This window comes from Candida orthopsilosis, assembly GCF_000315875.1.
Source record: "Candida orthopsilosis Co 90-125, chromosome 3 draft sequence".
In the NCBI taxonomy this organism is placed as follows: Eukaryota; Fungi; Ascomycota; class Pichiomycetes; order Serinales; family Debaryomycetaceae; genus Lodderomyces; species Lodderomyces orthopsilosis.
Window position 1 is genome coordinate 507,471 of NC_018296.1, and position 14,463 is coordinate 521,933.

The 14,463-nt window shown below is 38.1% G+C and overlaps 8 protein-coding genes across 8 annotated transcripts in view; 6 read left to right on the forward strand and 2 right to left on the reverse strand. All coding sequences in view use genetic code 12, as the record gives it.

The window, feature by feature from the left end:
- CORT_0C02350 (Cam1 translation elongation factor eEF1 gamma) overlaps positions 1 to 167 on the forward strand; it is a gene marked incomplete at both ends in the record, with an annotated part of 1,272 nt that extends 1,105 nt beyond the window's left edge. Inside the window, one exon of the mRNA XM_003868467.1 lies at positions 1 to 167. Coding sequence (XP_003868515.1) covers positions 1 to 167 — 167 coding nt within the window.
- A 320-nt stretch (positions 168 to 487) lies between these two features.
- On the forward strand, positions 488 to 1,603 carry CORT_0C02360 (Mnn9 hypothetical protein of N-linked outer-chain mannan biosynthesis; the record flags this gene model as incomplete). Its single annotated transcript, XM_003868468.1, has 1 exon — positions 488 to 1,603. The coding sequence occupies one exon, from the start codon at positions 488 to 490 to the stop codon at positions 1,601 to 1,603; it is 1,116 nt and encodes a 371-aa protein (XP_003868516.1).
- A 444-nt stretch (positions 1,604 to 2,047) lies between these two features.
- On the forward strand, positions 2,048 to 3,019 carry CORT_0C02370 (hypothetical protein; the record flags this gene model as incomplete). Its single annotated transcript, XM_003868469.1, has 1 exon — positions 2,048 to 3,019. One exon carries the CDS (start codon positions 2,048 to 2,050, stop codon positions 3,017 to 3,019), a length of 972 nt encoding a protein of 323 aa, XP_003868517.1.
- A 257-nt stretch (positions 3,020 to 3,276) lies between these two features.
- On the forward strand, positions 3,277 to 5,229 carry CORT_0C02380 (Nog1 GTPase; the record flags this gene model as incomplete). The annotated part of the gene is made up of 1 exon (XM_003868470.1): positions 3,277 to 5,229. The coding sequence occupies one exon, from the start codon at positions 3,277 to 3,279 to the stop codon at positions 5,227 to 5,229; it is 1,953 nt and encodes a 650-aa protein (XP_003868518.1).
- Positions 5,230 to 6,934: 1,705 nt separating this feature from the next.
- Positions 6,935 to 8,638, forward strand: CORT_0C02400 (hypothetical protein; the record flags this gene model as incomplete). Its single annotated transcript, XM_003868471.1, has 1 exon — positions 6,935 to 8,638. One exon carries the CDS (start codon positions 6,935 to 6,937, stop codon positions 8,636 to 8,638), a length of 1,704 nt encoding a protein of 567 aa, XP_003868519.1.
- Positions 8,639 to 8,970: 332 nt separating this feature from the next.
- Positions 8,971 to 9,909, reverse strand: CORT_0C02410 (Mba1 protein; the record flags this gene model as incomplete). The annotated part of the gene is made up of 1 exon (XM_003868472.1): positions 8,971 to 9,909. The coding sequence occupies one exon, from the start codon at positions 9,907 to 9,909 to the stop codon at positions 8,971 to 8,973; it is 939 nt and encodes a 312-aa protein (XP_003868520.1).
- Positions 9,910 to 10,130: 221 nt separating this feature from the next.
- On the forward strand, positions 10,131 to 11,780 carry CORT_0C02420 (Elp3 protein; the record flags this gene model as incomplete). The annotated part of the gene is made up of 1 exon (XM_003868473.1): positions 10,131 to 11,780. One exon carries the CDS (start codon positions 10,131 to 10,133, stop codon positions 11,778 to 11,780), a length of 1,650 nt encoding a protein of 549 aa, XP_003868521.1.
- A 150-nt stretch (positions 11,781 to 11,930) lies between these two features.
- Positions 11,931 to 14,282, reverse strand: CORT_0C02430 (Pbs2 MAPK kinase (MAPKK); the record flags this gene model as incomplete). Its single annotated transcript, XM_003868474.1, has 1 exon — positions 11,931 to 14,282. One exon carries the CDS (start codon positions 14,280 to 14,282, stop codon positions 11,931 to 11,933), a length of 2,352 nt encoding a protein of 783 aa, XP_003868522.1.
- Between the last annotated feature and the right edge of the window lie 181 nt (positions 14,283 to 14,463).

Here is a 14,463-nt window from a genome sequence, read left to right on the forward strand (position 1 = left end):
TTCCAGCCTTCGATGTTGCTCCAGATTGGGAATCTTATGAATTCACCAAATTGGATGCATCAAAGGAAGAAGACAAGAAGTTTTTTGACAACATGTTGGCTTGGGATGAACCGGTTGTTATCAACGGCGAAAAAAGAGAAATCTCTGATGGTAAAGTTTTCAAGTAGACTTGTATGTTATAGCCTTTGATAGGTTTATAGTTTATTTTTTTTCGATTCTAATGTTATGCCCTGTTTTACGATTTGGTGTGGCTCTTGTAGAAATCCTTGAACCTTCGATGAAGTTTGGTCGAGAAAATTTTGAAAGAGAAAAAGAAAAAATTGATTCCGTAACGTGTTTTGAATTAAGCGTATCAACAGATATTGTGCCAGACTTTTATTTCCTTGCATCCACCCTGTTGTCACTGGTGCTATCCAATCACGCTAGTATAAAGCCCCACTTTGGTTAATAACATCCGATCATCGCAACCGTCCTATTTTACTCAATCATGGTACCTTATAGAAATCCATACGTCAACTACATACGAAGAAAACCATTGGCACTTTTGGCGCCAATTACGATTCTCCTTTTCATCTACTTTTTCCTATTTGGATCTTCATCTGTATCGTCACCCAAAACAACTCCCAAATACAGCTATGACAGGAAATCAAAATCATGGTTCACCTCCAACAATAAAGATTCAGTAATGGTGAAGAATTTGCCAAAGAATCATATATCCCATTACGACTTGAATAAATTATCTTCATCATCCGATGCGTTGGCCAAGAAGGAAGAAGTGTTGATTTTAACTCCAATGACAAAATTTTTACCTGAATATTGGGAAAATTTGAACAAGTTGACTTATGATCACTCATTGATTTCTTTGGGTTTTATATTCCCAAGAACAGAGGAAGGTGATGAAGCATTGAAGAATTTAGAAACAGCGTTGAAAAAGAGTAAAGCTAGTAATACATTGAACTTTAAGAAGGTTACCTTGTTGAGACAAGATTCAAACTCCTTGGGAAGTCAGTTGGAAAAGGAAAGACACGCATTCAAGGTACAGAAAGAGAGAAGATCAATGATGGCATTGGCAAGAAACTCATTAGTATTTTCCACCATTTCACCTTCTACATCTTGGATCTTGTGGTTGGATGCCGATATTGTTGAAACACCCCCAAACTTGATCCAAGATTTGGTGGCCCATAATAAGCCTGTGTTATCGGCAAACGTGTATCAAAGGTACTACGATGAAGAGAAACAACAACAATCAATCAGGCCGTATGATTACAACAATTGGGTTGAAAGTGAGGAAGGTTTGAAATTGGCGGCTGGTTTGGGTGATGACGAAATTATTGTTGAAGGATACTCGGAAATGGCCACGTACAGAGCTTTAATGGCTCACTTTTACGATCCGAATCAAGATGTCAATACGGAAATGGCCTTGGATGGGGTTGGAGGTGGTGCAGTAATGGTCAAGGCTGATGTTCATAGAGATGGAGCTATGTTCCCATCGTTCCCATTTTATCATTTGATTGAAACTGAAGGATTTGCAAAAATGGCGAAGAGGTTGGGATATGAAGTGGTTGGTTTACCAAATTACTTGGTGTATCATCATAATGAGTAGAGTAAATAAAGAGTAGAATACTACAAATAATCAAACTGTTTTTAAGTTGTTGCAAGGGCAGATAGAACCAATGTATCACTACATATCCAAGCCCTTAAGTGACCGTGTGCGATCGTACTGTATCTTGGTTATCTAGTTCATTTATGACCAACAGAAAAGAGCTTGGAAATGATGTAGAGGAAAACGATGTAAGGGCTAGCACGGAGGGTTGAAGGCGCTAAATACCTCAAACAGGGGCTCCATCCCAATCAACTATTGCTTGAGGTCATCGGAAAGCCAATCCTAGCACGTTGATGGTCCGATTTATCACCGATTTATTACAAACGTTTAAGCCGAGAACGTTTGCTATTTCTCGCAGATTTCTCTTTTTTTTTTTCAGCAATTGTCAAATCGAATTACTAAGACAACCTGTGCATCACCAAACAAACGACTCATCACTTAGTTATGCTTAGACAATTTACCAGATCTACAATTGCTCGTCAAAGTGCAAGATTTGCAAGAACATACTCAACGGGTAGCTCAACCGCAAGGACTCAATTTAACTCAAAATTGGCCGTTGGTGCAATTGTACCAATTTCCGTTGCCATTGTTTATTTGTCATGGTCAAACTCAATCCAAAATGAAACAGTTTTAGGAGTAGCTGAAAGTATTCAGGATAATTTCGAAGAAGGGGCTGCCATGGCTGACAAGCATCAAGAAAAGTTTAGAACCGAGCAAGAGCAATTACAAAAACAAAAAGGTTCTGATGAAATTGCCGACATTGAAAAATTGAAAACTGATTTGACAAAAAACGCTGGCGCCCTTGATTCCAAGGACGTCTCTTCAGACTCGTCTACTGGTAAACAAGCAGCTGAAAAGTTGGACTCTGACACAAGTAGACATGAAGCTAGTGATCCTGAGAAGGTAGAGAAGAAACAAGAGAGCAAAGACGCTCTTGCAGATAAACCAAAAAGTGAAGCCTCGGAAAAGAAAGACAAAGTAGAGAAATTGGATGAAAAGTCAAGTGACGTGAAACTGAGTGGCAAAGAGGGAGGGGATAAATCAAGCAATTCTTCCAGTGGGGACTCTAAAGAAGACAATTATCAAGGTGCCGCTTACAACCCAGAAACTGGTGAGATCAACTGGGACTGTCCTTGCTTAGGTGGAATGGCCCATGGACCATGTGGAGAAGAGTTTAAAGAAGCATTTTCATGTTTTATCTACTCTGAAACTGAACCAAAAGGTATTGACTGTATTAAGAAGTTTGAAAACATGAGAACTTGCTTCAAGAAGTACCCAGAGCACTACAAGGAGGAATTGTTTGATGATGATGACAAGGAAAACAGTACTGAAATTGTCGAGCATGATGTTTTAGAGACTGCTGAACCTGCCATAAAGGAAATTGAACAAGCTACTAATTCGAAAAACCACAAATAAATTCATTTAATATTTGATGAGTTTGTTGACTAATTGAAAAGTTTACTGTAATAGAATTTGTACATATATATAACTATAGTGTGTTGGACTATAAAACGAAAATTGTTTAGATGAGAAAACACAAAGAGAAATTTCTGTCTCTCTCTCCTCAGAAAAAAAAAATGGAAACCTCATCTCATCTAGGAAGAAAAAACCCATTCATAATAATTCTTTATCAAAGTTACTTCCTTATTCAAACTACTAATAACTAACCCAAAATGCAGTTATCATGGAAAGATATACCGCCGGTGCCAACATCCAACGATATGTTGGATATAATATTGAACCGTACTCAAAGAAAAACCCCCACCGTCATTAGACCAGGGTTTAAAATCACTCGTATTCGTGCTTTTTACATGAGAAAAGTCAAATTCACGGCTGAAGGTTTTGTTGAGAAATTTAATGATTTATTAAGTGGATTTCCTAATATCAATGATGTTCATCCTTTCCATCGTGATTTAATGGATACATTGTATGAAAAAAATCATTATAAAGTCTCCTTAGCCGCTGTATCCAAAGCCAAGACTTTAATTGAACAAGTGAGTAGAGACTATGTACGTCTTTTGAAGTTTGGTCAATCATTGTATCAATGTAAACAGTTGAAAAGAGCTGCTTTGGGTCGTATGGCTACTTTAACTAAAAAATTGAAAGATCCATTTATCTATTTGGAACAAGTTAGACAACATTTGGGCAGATTACCTAGCATTGATCCAAACACCCGTACATTGTTGATTTGTGGATACCCAAATGTTGGTAAATCGTCATTTTTGAGATGTATCACCAAAGCAGATGTTGAAGTTCAGCCATATGCATTCACCACAAAGTCATTATATGTGGGTCATTTCGATTACAAATATCTTAGATTCCAAGCAATTGATACCCCAGGTATTTTGGATCGTCCAACTGAAGAGATGAACAATATTGAAATGCAAAGTATATACGCAATTGCCCATTTAAGATCATGTGTGTTGTACTTTATGGATTTGAGTGAACAGTGTGGTTTTTCAATCGAGGCTCAAGTCAAATTATTCCATTCGATTAAACCATTGTTTGCTAACAAATCAGTCATGGTTGTTATGAACAAGTCAGATATTATCAAAGTTGAAGATTTAGATGCTGAAAAACAAGAAATGTTGGACACTTTGAAATCTGTTCCTGGAGTTGAGATTATGCATACTTCATGTTACGAAGAAGAAAATGTCATGCAAGTACGTAACCACGCATGTGAAAAGCTATTGACTGCTAGAATTGAACAGAAGTTAAAGGGAACCGCTAGAGTCAACAATGTTTTGAATAAAATTCATGTTGCTCAACCACAACAAAGAGATGATATTGAAAGGTTGCCGTATATACCAGAAGGAGCTAAGGAAATGCTCAAATATGATCCAAATGATCCAAATAGGAGAAAATTGGCTAGAGATTATGAAGCTGAGAATGGTGGTGCAGGTGTTTTCAACATCAATTTGAAAGACAAGTATATTCTTGACGATGAAGAATGGAAACAAGACACCATGCCTGAATTATTGGATGGTAAAAACGTGTATGATTATTTGGATCCGGATATTGCTGCCAAATTGCAAGCATTGGAAGAAGAAGAAGAAAGATTAGAACAAGAAGGATTTTACGATTCTGACGATGAGACTAATGATGCTAATATGGATATGACGGAAGAGGAAATACAAGATATCAAAGATAAAGCCCAATGGATTAGAAACAAACAAAAGACCATGATCATCGAAGGTAGAAATAGAAAATCATTAAAGAATAAAGCTATAATGCCAAGAGATCAAATCAAGAAGTCATTTGGCGACTTGGAAGAACACATGTACAACATCGGTCATGATACTGATAAATTACGTGAATCTATTGGTAAAAAGAGAAGAGCTAATGATGAGAGTAAAGCTTCAGGTGTTGACATCTTAAGACAGAACCAAGGCATCAAAGCAAGAAAATTGGCCAAGAAGAAGCAAGCAGCTTCACAATCGGACAGATTGAATGATGGTGTTAGTGATGGAGCAATGAGATCCCAAGCTGAAAGATTGGCCAAGATTCAAAGAAGAGAAAGAAATAGAATGGCAAGACAAGGTGAAGGTGATAGACATTCAACTGCTGCTTTGCCTAAACATTTGTTTAGTGGTAAGAGAGGTATTGGATCTAGTGATCGTCGTTAGAGACGAAAGATGCGGGGTGTTTTAGTTTTGTATAGTTATGAATACAGAGACAAGTTCTAAATTGGAGTACTCGCATCACTTTTAGTCGTATCTCCGAATGGGGAATTTTGTGTTAATCCGAATCGAATTCAATTTCCACAAATTTTCCTATTGTTTAAGCCCCTGACTAGGTTGTCATGACAACGTTATTAGACGAAAGGCAAGAAAACAATAATGCAGTAATTAACCACCACATACAGTACCAAACAAACTCAGCCCCTCTCGACCCAAACCAGTTGCCGAGAAAACAGAAAGGATTAAATACCAACAAGGTTTAATCTACTCTCGTCATTTGAAGTTGCTCGATAACAAAGAAACATAAAGTGACGCAGCTAAATACTTGTGTAATGGTTGTGAGCCTCAAAACCAAAAGAAATTTATAGCAGATCTAATCCTTTCGTTTGCAATATTAGCGAGCTGGCTCTTCAGAAATTGGCGATAGTGTTACTTTCCTTTTGAATACCTCAGACTAAGACAAGGGATCGCGCATGACCAAGATCGATAGTGGTGTCGGGCGACCTAAAGTGGTACCCTTTAATAGTGTAGTCAATGCGCATCTAGATCAGGACAAAACATTTTAGAATCAACTGAAAGGGGATAGGAATTGCAATTGCGATAAAAATAGAGGTTATCAAAGCAACGAGACGAGTTATGTTTACTTGGAAAGTGCCCAATACGTTAGGGACATGATAAATTTACATGGAGAGTGTTTTCTTTATCAAAGGATGCTCAATCAAACCAACTTCGTCTAATATGCGTAAACCGTGTGTATATGGATGTATTCCTAATAGATAAAGAACAATGTTTTGTGTAATGACCTATTATATGTGAGATAAGGTGAGAAAAGAGAACAATTATGTAATACAAACGGTCTCACTTATGTAAGAAATGTGTAATTTATTTTAATTTTGTGTAGAATCTACTTCAGCGTCTAAAAACGGTTTCATTTCACATTATCTTTTAATTTGTCCGTCTTCTAACTTAGTTTTTTATTGAATTGTTTCATCCCTTTAAAGGTTCTCCTAACTTTTCTAAGCACTACTGTGGAAGGGCTTATTCGTCAAGTTTTCTTTTAGCTTTATAACGTAATAAACAATAGGAACTGACGTTAGTGCATTGTGCATTTTGATAATGGTGTATATTCACTAACAAACAATATAAAAGAACAATAAAGTTATTGCTGTTTATTCTTATTGTATTGTTTGCCTTTGAGGGATTTCTAAATTCTGAGTAAGCCACCACCACCACAACGATTTCTTTTATTGTACAACGTCTTTACATAAGTTGACTCATAATGGCTACATAACTGTGTGCTTGTTTATCTTTACTTGTACTTTATGCTATCACGGAGGGGCAATACACAGATATTGTTCTTGACTCTCTTTAAACGCATTCTTTTTTTCTCTATCGTTCCTTTTTGTTTTTTTTCTATTTCATTGTGTGAAGAAATTCAATCCACAGTTTTTTTTTCTTTTTCACACTTTTGTGATCCCCCCCTCTATCTGTTTTTAATTGATAAGACAACAGTCAAAGATATAAAGCTTTCTCATTTAACCAACGAATCATCGTTGCCTAAACGTACCAATATTCACCAATATCACCCCCGCACACACCCTTCTTACAATCTCAAATTCAATAAATTCGTTAATAGTGGTACTTATTAATCATGCCTCAATCGAAGGCTTCCCTGTATCTGCAGGACAATAATTTCAAATTTCAACATCATCATCACGGCGCCACAATTGCCAATAACAATGATAAGCAGCCACGTCAACCACTTGGTCAGGCATTTGACCTTAGTTCATTAGGTGCTGACTTACCTCCAAATACAGGTCCACCCGGTACGGTGCCAGTCACTAATGGTTCATCATCAAACGCCAATAAAAATTTGAGTCATGTTCCATGTAAGTTCTTCAAACAAGGAAATTGTCAAGCTGGTGACTCATGTCCATTTTCTCATAATGTTGAAGGCGCTTTAGCTGCTGATAGGTTGCCTTGTAAATACTTTTTGCGCGGAAATTGCAAATTTGGTTTGAAATGTGCCTTGGCTCATTATTTACCTGATGGTACAAGAGTTAATGCAAAGAATATCTTAAGTACTAATGGAAATAATAATGGTAATGGTTATTCTAATCAAAGTTATGGTGCAAAACAACAAAGGTATAGCCATGGACAAACTACGAATTACAATATAAATCAAGGTAATGCTTCAAGTCAAACGAAAGCCTCGCCTGAGTATTCTTATGGCAGGATGGAAAATCCAGAAGAGGAATTCACTGCACGTGCACGTTATACCAGTGTATCTCCTCCAGATGCACACCCTGCTGGAGTTGCCACACTTTCAAGTACTGGTTATTATAATAACTATCACGTGAACCAACATTCACAATCACAACAACAATCACAGCCTTCAAAACAGCCAGCATTTCCGCAATTTGGGCAACAAAATTTATACCCACAACAGCAACAGCAACAGCAACAGCAACAATACCAGCAACCACAGCAGCATTATACCCAATCCCGTCATGTCACACCACAAGAGGCTCCAATTTCGCTCAACACTTTAACTGATGATAGTATTACCAGGTTCGTGAGACAGCTGCAACAAGAGCAGCAAACACCCCGCAAGCAAGAATCACTTAGTTGGTCACCAGTTGAGCAGTACACAAAGCCAGCTGATTATCAATATCCACAATGGGGTGTCCAACATAGGAGAGTCAGTTCACATAACCAACCACATAGCTTGGGAAATACCTATTCCAATGCACTCTCTGATGTTTCAGCGTTCAATGTGCCAACAACTCAACTGCAGAATACTATACGTAGGTCTTATTCAACTGGTGGGCAATTTCCTACTTTAAGGACAGCAATTTCGCCACCACAATCATGTGCCACGTCAGGTGTAAACATCCAGTCGTCAACGCCTTCAGCAAATACACCAACTTCTCGTTTTTCATTCAGTTCTGGTGCATCAACTGCTTTTTCTCAAGTTAATGATTATAGCTTACCCATTAAGCCAAATAACTTGCAGTGTCTGTACCAAAACATCTCCTTAGCGTCACCAGTTTTTGATGACGAAGAGGATGAAGGAAGAGAGAGCAATGGTTTCGATTACAATAGTAGTAAGCCTCAGGGCAACTCTGATGCAGTGTTTGAGGAGGATTTCTTACCTGGCTCGTTGGCTGATGTCATTTTAACCCCACAAGAGTTGAAAAGACGTGATTCAAGATCACAAAGTGGAACGTTGAATAATAGACAAAGTTTGCGTGGTTTGCTTGAAGAGATTGGATATACTGAAGTTGATGAAGAGGATGATTTCGATGTGAAGCCTAGAGCAACTCCTCATGAAGATGTTTTTCTCATGGAGTGAGTGTGACGAAACGAATGAAATAGAGGAATCATAGTTGAAGTATGCGGAGGAGGAGATGTTGGTGAGCTTTGCGGTATTTTGATAAAAATTAGACAATTGGGAGTTTATTTGTTATATCAGGAGAGGTTATTCAAAAAGACTATTGGCTTTTCTTTTCGGTTGAGTTTTATTTGTTAAATATTGTGATTATATAGGGTTCAATTCAAAAGGTGTTTTCATTTAACTTAGTCTCCTTGTATCTAAAATGCAGAGAGCAGCTCTCAAGGATTGAGTAAAAGTGTAATGTCTCCTTCTTTATACATACTATTTACAAGTTTACTGCTCCGTTTGCTTTACTTTGGTGCATCACGATAAATATCAGCTGCTTTCAAAACAAACTTTTGCATAGCATGAGCGTCAAAAGCGTCCAATTCAGGCTTCAACCCTCGTTTATCATCACTTTCAAATAATTTACCCACCAACAAAATTTGCCCATTGAATGGATTCATTGAGTATACAAGGTAATCAGTGCTTTGGCTTTCAACATCTTGAATCAACTCACCATCAACTCGTTTAGTAACTGTGACATGCTGTGTAGTTTTCAACTTCATTATAAACTGGACATAACATCCAATTCCATCTTGATCTGGGATCACACTAAACATACTGATCTTGGGGTTTGCATCAATTGATTTCAAATCCCAACTGATTTTATACTCTGGTTGGAAATTGGTGGCACGTAAATTGAGTACATCAAGTAAATGTTTACCACAACATTGATTTAATTTTAAATTGATGAATTTGGAAACATCACGCAGAGATGGTGTAGTTGAGCCAAAACTGTTACAAGCTTGAGCAAAAATTTTGTTTGTTTTAACGTAGTTTTCAATAGCTTTATCTTTCCATTCATTGAATTGTAAAGGTTGAGCAATTTCACGTTTGTATTTGATGACATTGTAGGTATTGAATGCAAAAGTGAGTAATCGACGCAACATCAATTTAGGCCATGAAAATGGCGAATACTTGAGAATACGCGGCGGGATATATAAGTCAGACATAACACCAATGTATGAAAGTGGTACATTTGCTATATTCATGGTCTTTTTCTTTTTAGCTTGTGGTTTTGAAGAAGAGGTAGATTCTTTCGTTGAGTAGTGGGCTGCTGGTGGAGATGATCGGAGTATAGGCGCTATGCATTGTCTATTGAGGGGTGTCTTGAAAACGGCAACCCCCATTGCTCTTCTCGTACCTAGCATTTTGAGTGAAAGATCAATCCTTTTTCTAGGGTACATTGGGCTGGTGAAAAATCTGAATGGTCAAAAAGAAAATTTATCCAATGACGCAAACTGGCAGTGTAAGACATTGCCAAAAGAAATGATTTTGCGACAATGGGTGGTTTAAAAAAAAATTTAAATCTCCTCCGATGACCAATAGAGTCTTTACCAACAGTAATCCATCATAATTATTCCCCTACATAACATACACATACATTACCACAATATAGACCTACAAAATGCCATCACAAAATAAAGCAAAACAAGTGCCCGAAAAGGAAAGGTTTATTCAATGTTGTGCCGATATTTCACTCGACTTGGTTGCATCCTTAAAATCATCAAAAGATATCAACTTGAATGGACTTATTACCCGATATGCCAAAAAACATAAACTCAAGAGTCAGCCACGATTAACTGATATTATATCCTCGATACCTGATCAACATAAAAAATACCTTATACCTAAATTGAAAGCTAAGCCCGTACGTACGGCTTCGGGGATTGCGGTTGTCGCTGTCATGTGTAAACCCCATAGATGTCCTCATATTGCTTATACTGGTAACATTTGTGTTTATTGTCCTGGAGGACCTGATTCAGATTTCGAATATTCAACCCAATCTTATACGGGTTATGAACCTACTTCAATGAGAGCCATTAGAGCAAGATACGATCCTTACGAGCAAGCTAGAGGTAGAGTTGATCAGTTGAGGCTGTTGGGTCATTCCATCGATAAAGTGGAGTATATTATTATGGGAGGTACTTTTATGTCGTTACCAATCGATTATCGTGAGAATTTCATTACCCAATTACACAATGCCCTTACTGGTTTCAATGGTAAAGACATTGATGAAGCCATTGAGTTTTCTCAACAATCACAAACCAAATGTGTAGGTATCACCATTGAAACAAGACCAGATTATTGTACCGAAACACATTTAAGCGATATGTTGAAATATGGATGTACGCGATTGGAGATTGGTGTACAAAGTGTTTATGAAGATGTTGCTAGAGATACTAATCGTGGTCATACTGTCAAAGCTGTTTGTGAAACATTCGCAGTTGCAAAAGATGCAGGTTACAAAGTAGTTAGTCATATGATGCCTGATTTACCTAATGTAGGAATGGAACGAGATTTGGAGCAATTTAAAGAGTATTTTGAAAACCCTGATTTCAGAACTGATGGATTAAAGTTATACCCTACATTGGTCATTAGAGGTACAGGGCTATATGAGTTATGGAAACAGGGGTTGTACAAGTCTTACAATGCCAATGCATTGATTGACTTAGTTGCTAGGATATTAGCATTGGTTCCACCATGGACTCGTATCTACCGTGTGCAAAGAGATATCCCCATGCCCCTCGTCACATCGGGTGTTGAAAATGGTAACTTACGTGAATTGGCCTTGGCAAGAATGAAGGATTTCGGTACATCATGTCGTGATGTACGTACACGTGAAGTTGGTATTCAAGAGGTTCATCATAAAGTTGTTCCTGATCAAGTTGAACTAATTCGTCGTGATTACTATGCCAATGGCGGTTGGGAAACATTTTTAAGTTATGAAGATCCAAAACAAGATATCCTTATTGGATTGTTACGTTTAAGAAAAGCTAGCAAGAAGTACACTTATAGAAAGGAGTTCACAAAACAACAAACTTCTATAGTTAGGGAGCTACATGTTTATGGATCAGTTGTTCCTTTGCATTCTAGAGATCCAAGGAAATTTCAACATCAAGGATTTGGTACATTATTGATGGAAGAAGCAGCAAGGATTGCTAAAGAAGAACATGGTTCACTGAAGATTAGTGTTATCTCCGGGGTTGGTGTAAGGAACTATTATGCTAAATTGGGGTATGAGTTAGACGGCCCGTACATGTCAAAGATGCTTTAGTAATATTCAGGATAGTTTTCATGTGTAAGGAATTGATAAGGTTCTACATCAAGCGTTCCGCGTTGTTTATTTAATGCTACTATCAATGACGAGTTTATCTAAGTACAACTTGAATATACATATATACTATTCTATAAAATTATCCTCTGTTTATTTGCCACCATTGCTTTGATTATTCAAATTTTGTAAAAAATTCTTGTTATTAACTTGGGGTAAACCACCTCTATGCAAAGCCGGAGCGCGGACTTTCCTCTTGAGTAATGAATGAACTGATTCGGCATTATTTGCCCTTTGTGGAATTGATGCAGCGGCTGCGGAAGGCTTGGCTTTGGCAGCAGGTGACGATGATGATGATGGGGTAGTTGTGGTGGTTGTGGTTAACGTAGATGCAGGAACTCCACCATGTTTCAATTGGTTCATTCTTTCTTGAACCGTCTTGTCTAAGTGTTGAGGCTGGTCTCTATATTTTACTAGCCATGGATGTTGTAGTAATGCACCATATGAAGGTCTGAAGTCGGGATTTTTATTTAAGCATGATTTAACAAAATACTGTGCCTCTTTCGAGTACTTTGTTGCATTCAACTTTGGTGGTTCACCATCGACAATCGCACTCAATTGGGAAAAAATATTGTCATATGTTTCTGCTGGGTATGGATAATGACCAACTGCCAATTCCAATATCGTTAACCCTAATGACCATACATCTGATTGAACAGAGTACGTAGCTTCATCTGGTTTCAAGCTCTTGATTCTTTCTGGTGCCATATATGATTGACATCCAATATTTGTCTTTGCCATTGATGCCACCAAGTTTCCGGAAACACCAAAATCACAAAGTTTAACTTTTCCTTGAGAATTGACTAATATGTTAGTTGGTTTAACATCACGATGAATAATATTATGCTCATCTTTAAGTTCTTTTAAACCACGAATAACCGACTCCGTTATATACGCCAACTCACTTTCATCTTCAACTCCAACATCGTTACCAAATATTTTGTCAAGTGAACCACCATCCATATATTCAATACACATATAAACAGCACCTTCAACGAAAAAAGCACCATAGAAATCAACAATGTATGGCGAATCACACTTGTGTAAAATATCCAATTCCATTAAGATTTGGGTAAACTTTGTTTCATCCAATTCTAGTCTCACTTCCTTCATTGCCATTAAAACACCAGTAGGTTTATGCAATACTTTAGAAACTGATCCATAATTACCTCGTCCCAACTCTTCCAAATATTCAAATTCATCTAGTGAAATGTGAAAGGATGAACCCGAGGAAAAGTCAATACCTTTGGAATGTAAAGATGCCTTACCAGCAAAGTTTAATTGTCCGGATTTGATATCAATATACTTCGAGTAGTTCGCAAAGAGACCTTGTAGTTGTGGCTCTTTATCTTGTTGTTGTGGACTGTTATCACTTGATGGACCGGAAGAATTGGACTTACCTAAACTACTACTTCTTGAAGGGATATTGCTTCCTGGTGAATCCAAATTGAGCTTGAAATTAGGTTTCTTTTTCCGTTCAGATAATCGTCTTGATAACTCGTTCGGTGTACCTAGTTTGGAATTCATAGTGCTTGCAAATGGAGTTGAAGTGGTTGAGGAGGGGGCAGTAGTGGAATTAGTATTAGTAGCATTGGCTGTAGCAGAGGCGAGTTCCTTGGGAGGTTGCTCGCGGTCTGGGGTTTTGGTTGTAGCAGTATTGAGATTAAGTGTCGCATCAAGTGAAGTAGGTGACATTGCAGCTGAAGGTGGAGATTCCGATGATATAGGAGGACTACCAAAAGGGAACGCACTTGTGTTCAACTTCATTCCTCGTCTTTGCGATAGCGACGGTTTCTTTTGAATATTCACCTGTGGTTTAAAGGTTGGGGATTGAATAGAGTTCTGTGAGGGGCTCTGTGTTTGTATTTGTGCAGGTGTGTTTCTATTAGACGCGGGTAGGTTTATATTGGGTACATTTGCGTGCTGAGGATTAACATTTATCGGTTTTATTGTACTCTTGGTGGATCCAGATGCCGGGTCGAGGTTGCTGGAGGCTATGGGTGACGACTCTTGGGCCGTGTTGGCTGTTGCTATCTCTTGTTCTACATGGGACAAAGTCTCTATTTTCGAATCACTTTTGAACTCTGTCGCATGCGGGGGTGGTGCTGGTGGAGCGAGTGACAGCTGTGTGGGTGTCGCTGTTGTCACGTTGGGCGTCGTTGCATTGTGTTGCTTATACACATTCATGGGTTCTGAAGCTGGCTTAGATCGCTTTTGCTGAAATGCCAATAATCTTGCTTGTATGTCACTATTTAGTGGTGTGTGCACTGATGGGGCTACTGGTGGAGAAGACACTGGTGGTTGAGCTGTAGATTGTGTGGATGCTGATGCCGTTGACGTTGTTGAAATAGATGATACTGATAGGCTACTTGCATCAGCCTCCTTGTTTAGACTCAACTTTCCAAACTGTTGCAGTGTCTCGTCTTTGTCTGGCCTGTCGCTCATGTTGCCTCGATAGTCTCTATGTATGGGTGTTGATTTATCTTATCTAAGTTTTCGTTGATTCTTTTGAATATGTATATTTCGCTCTCTCGTAGTTGCTCTTCTGTTTATAATTTTTTTCCCTTCGGTTCCTAAGGCGGGCGTGTACACAAAAAAGCTTTGTTTGAGACAGCTATGTACGAGA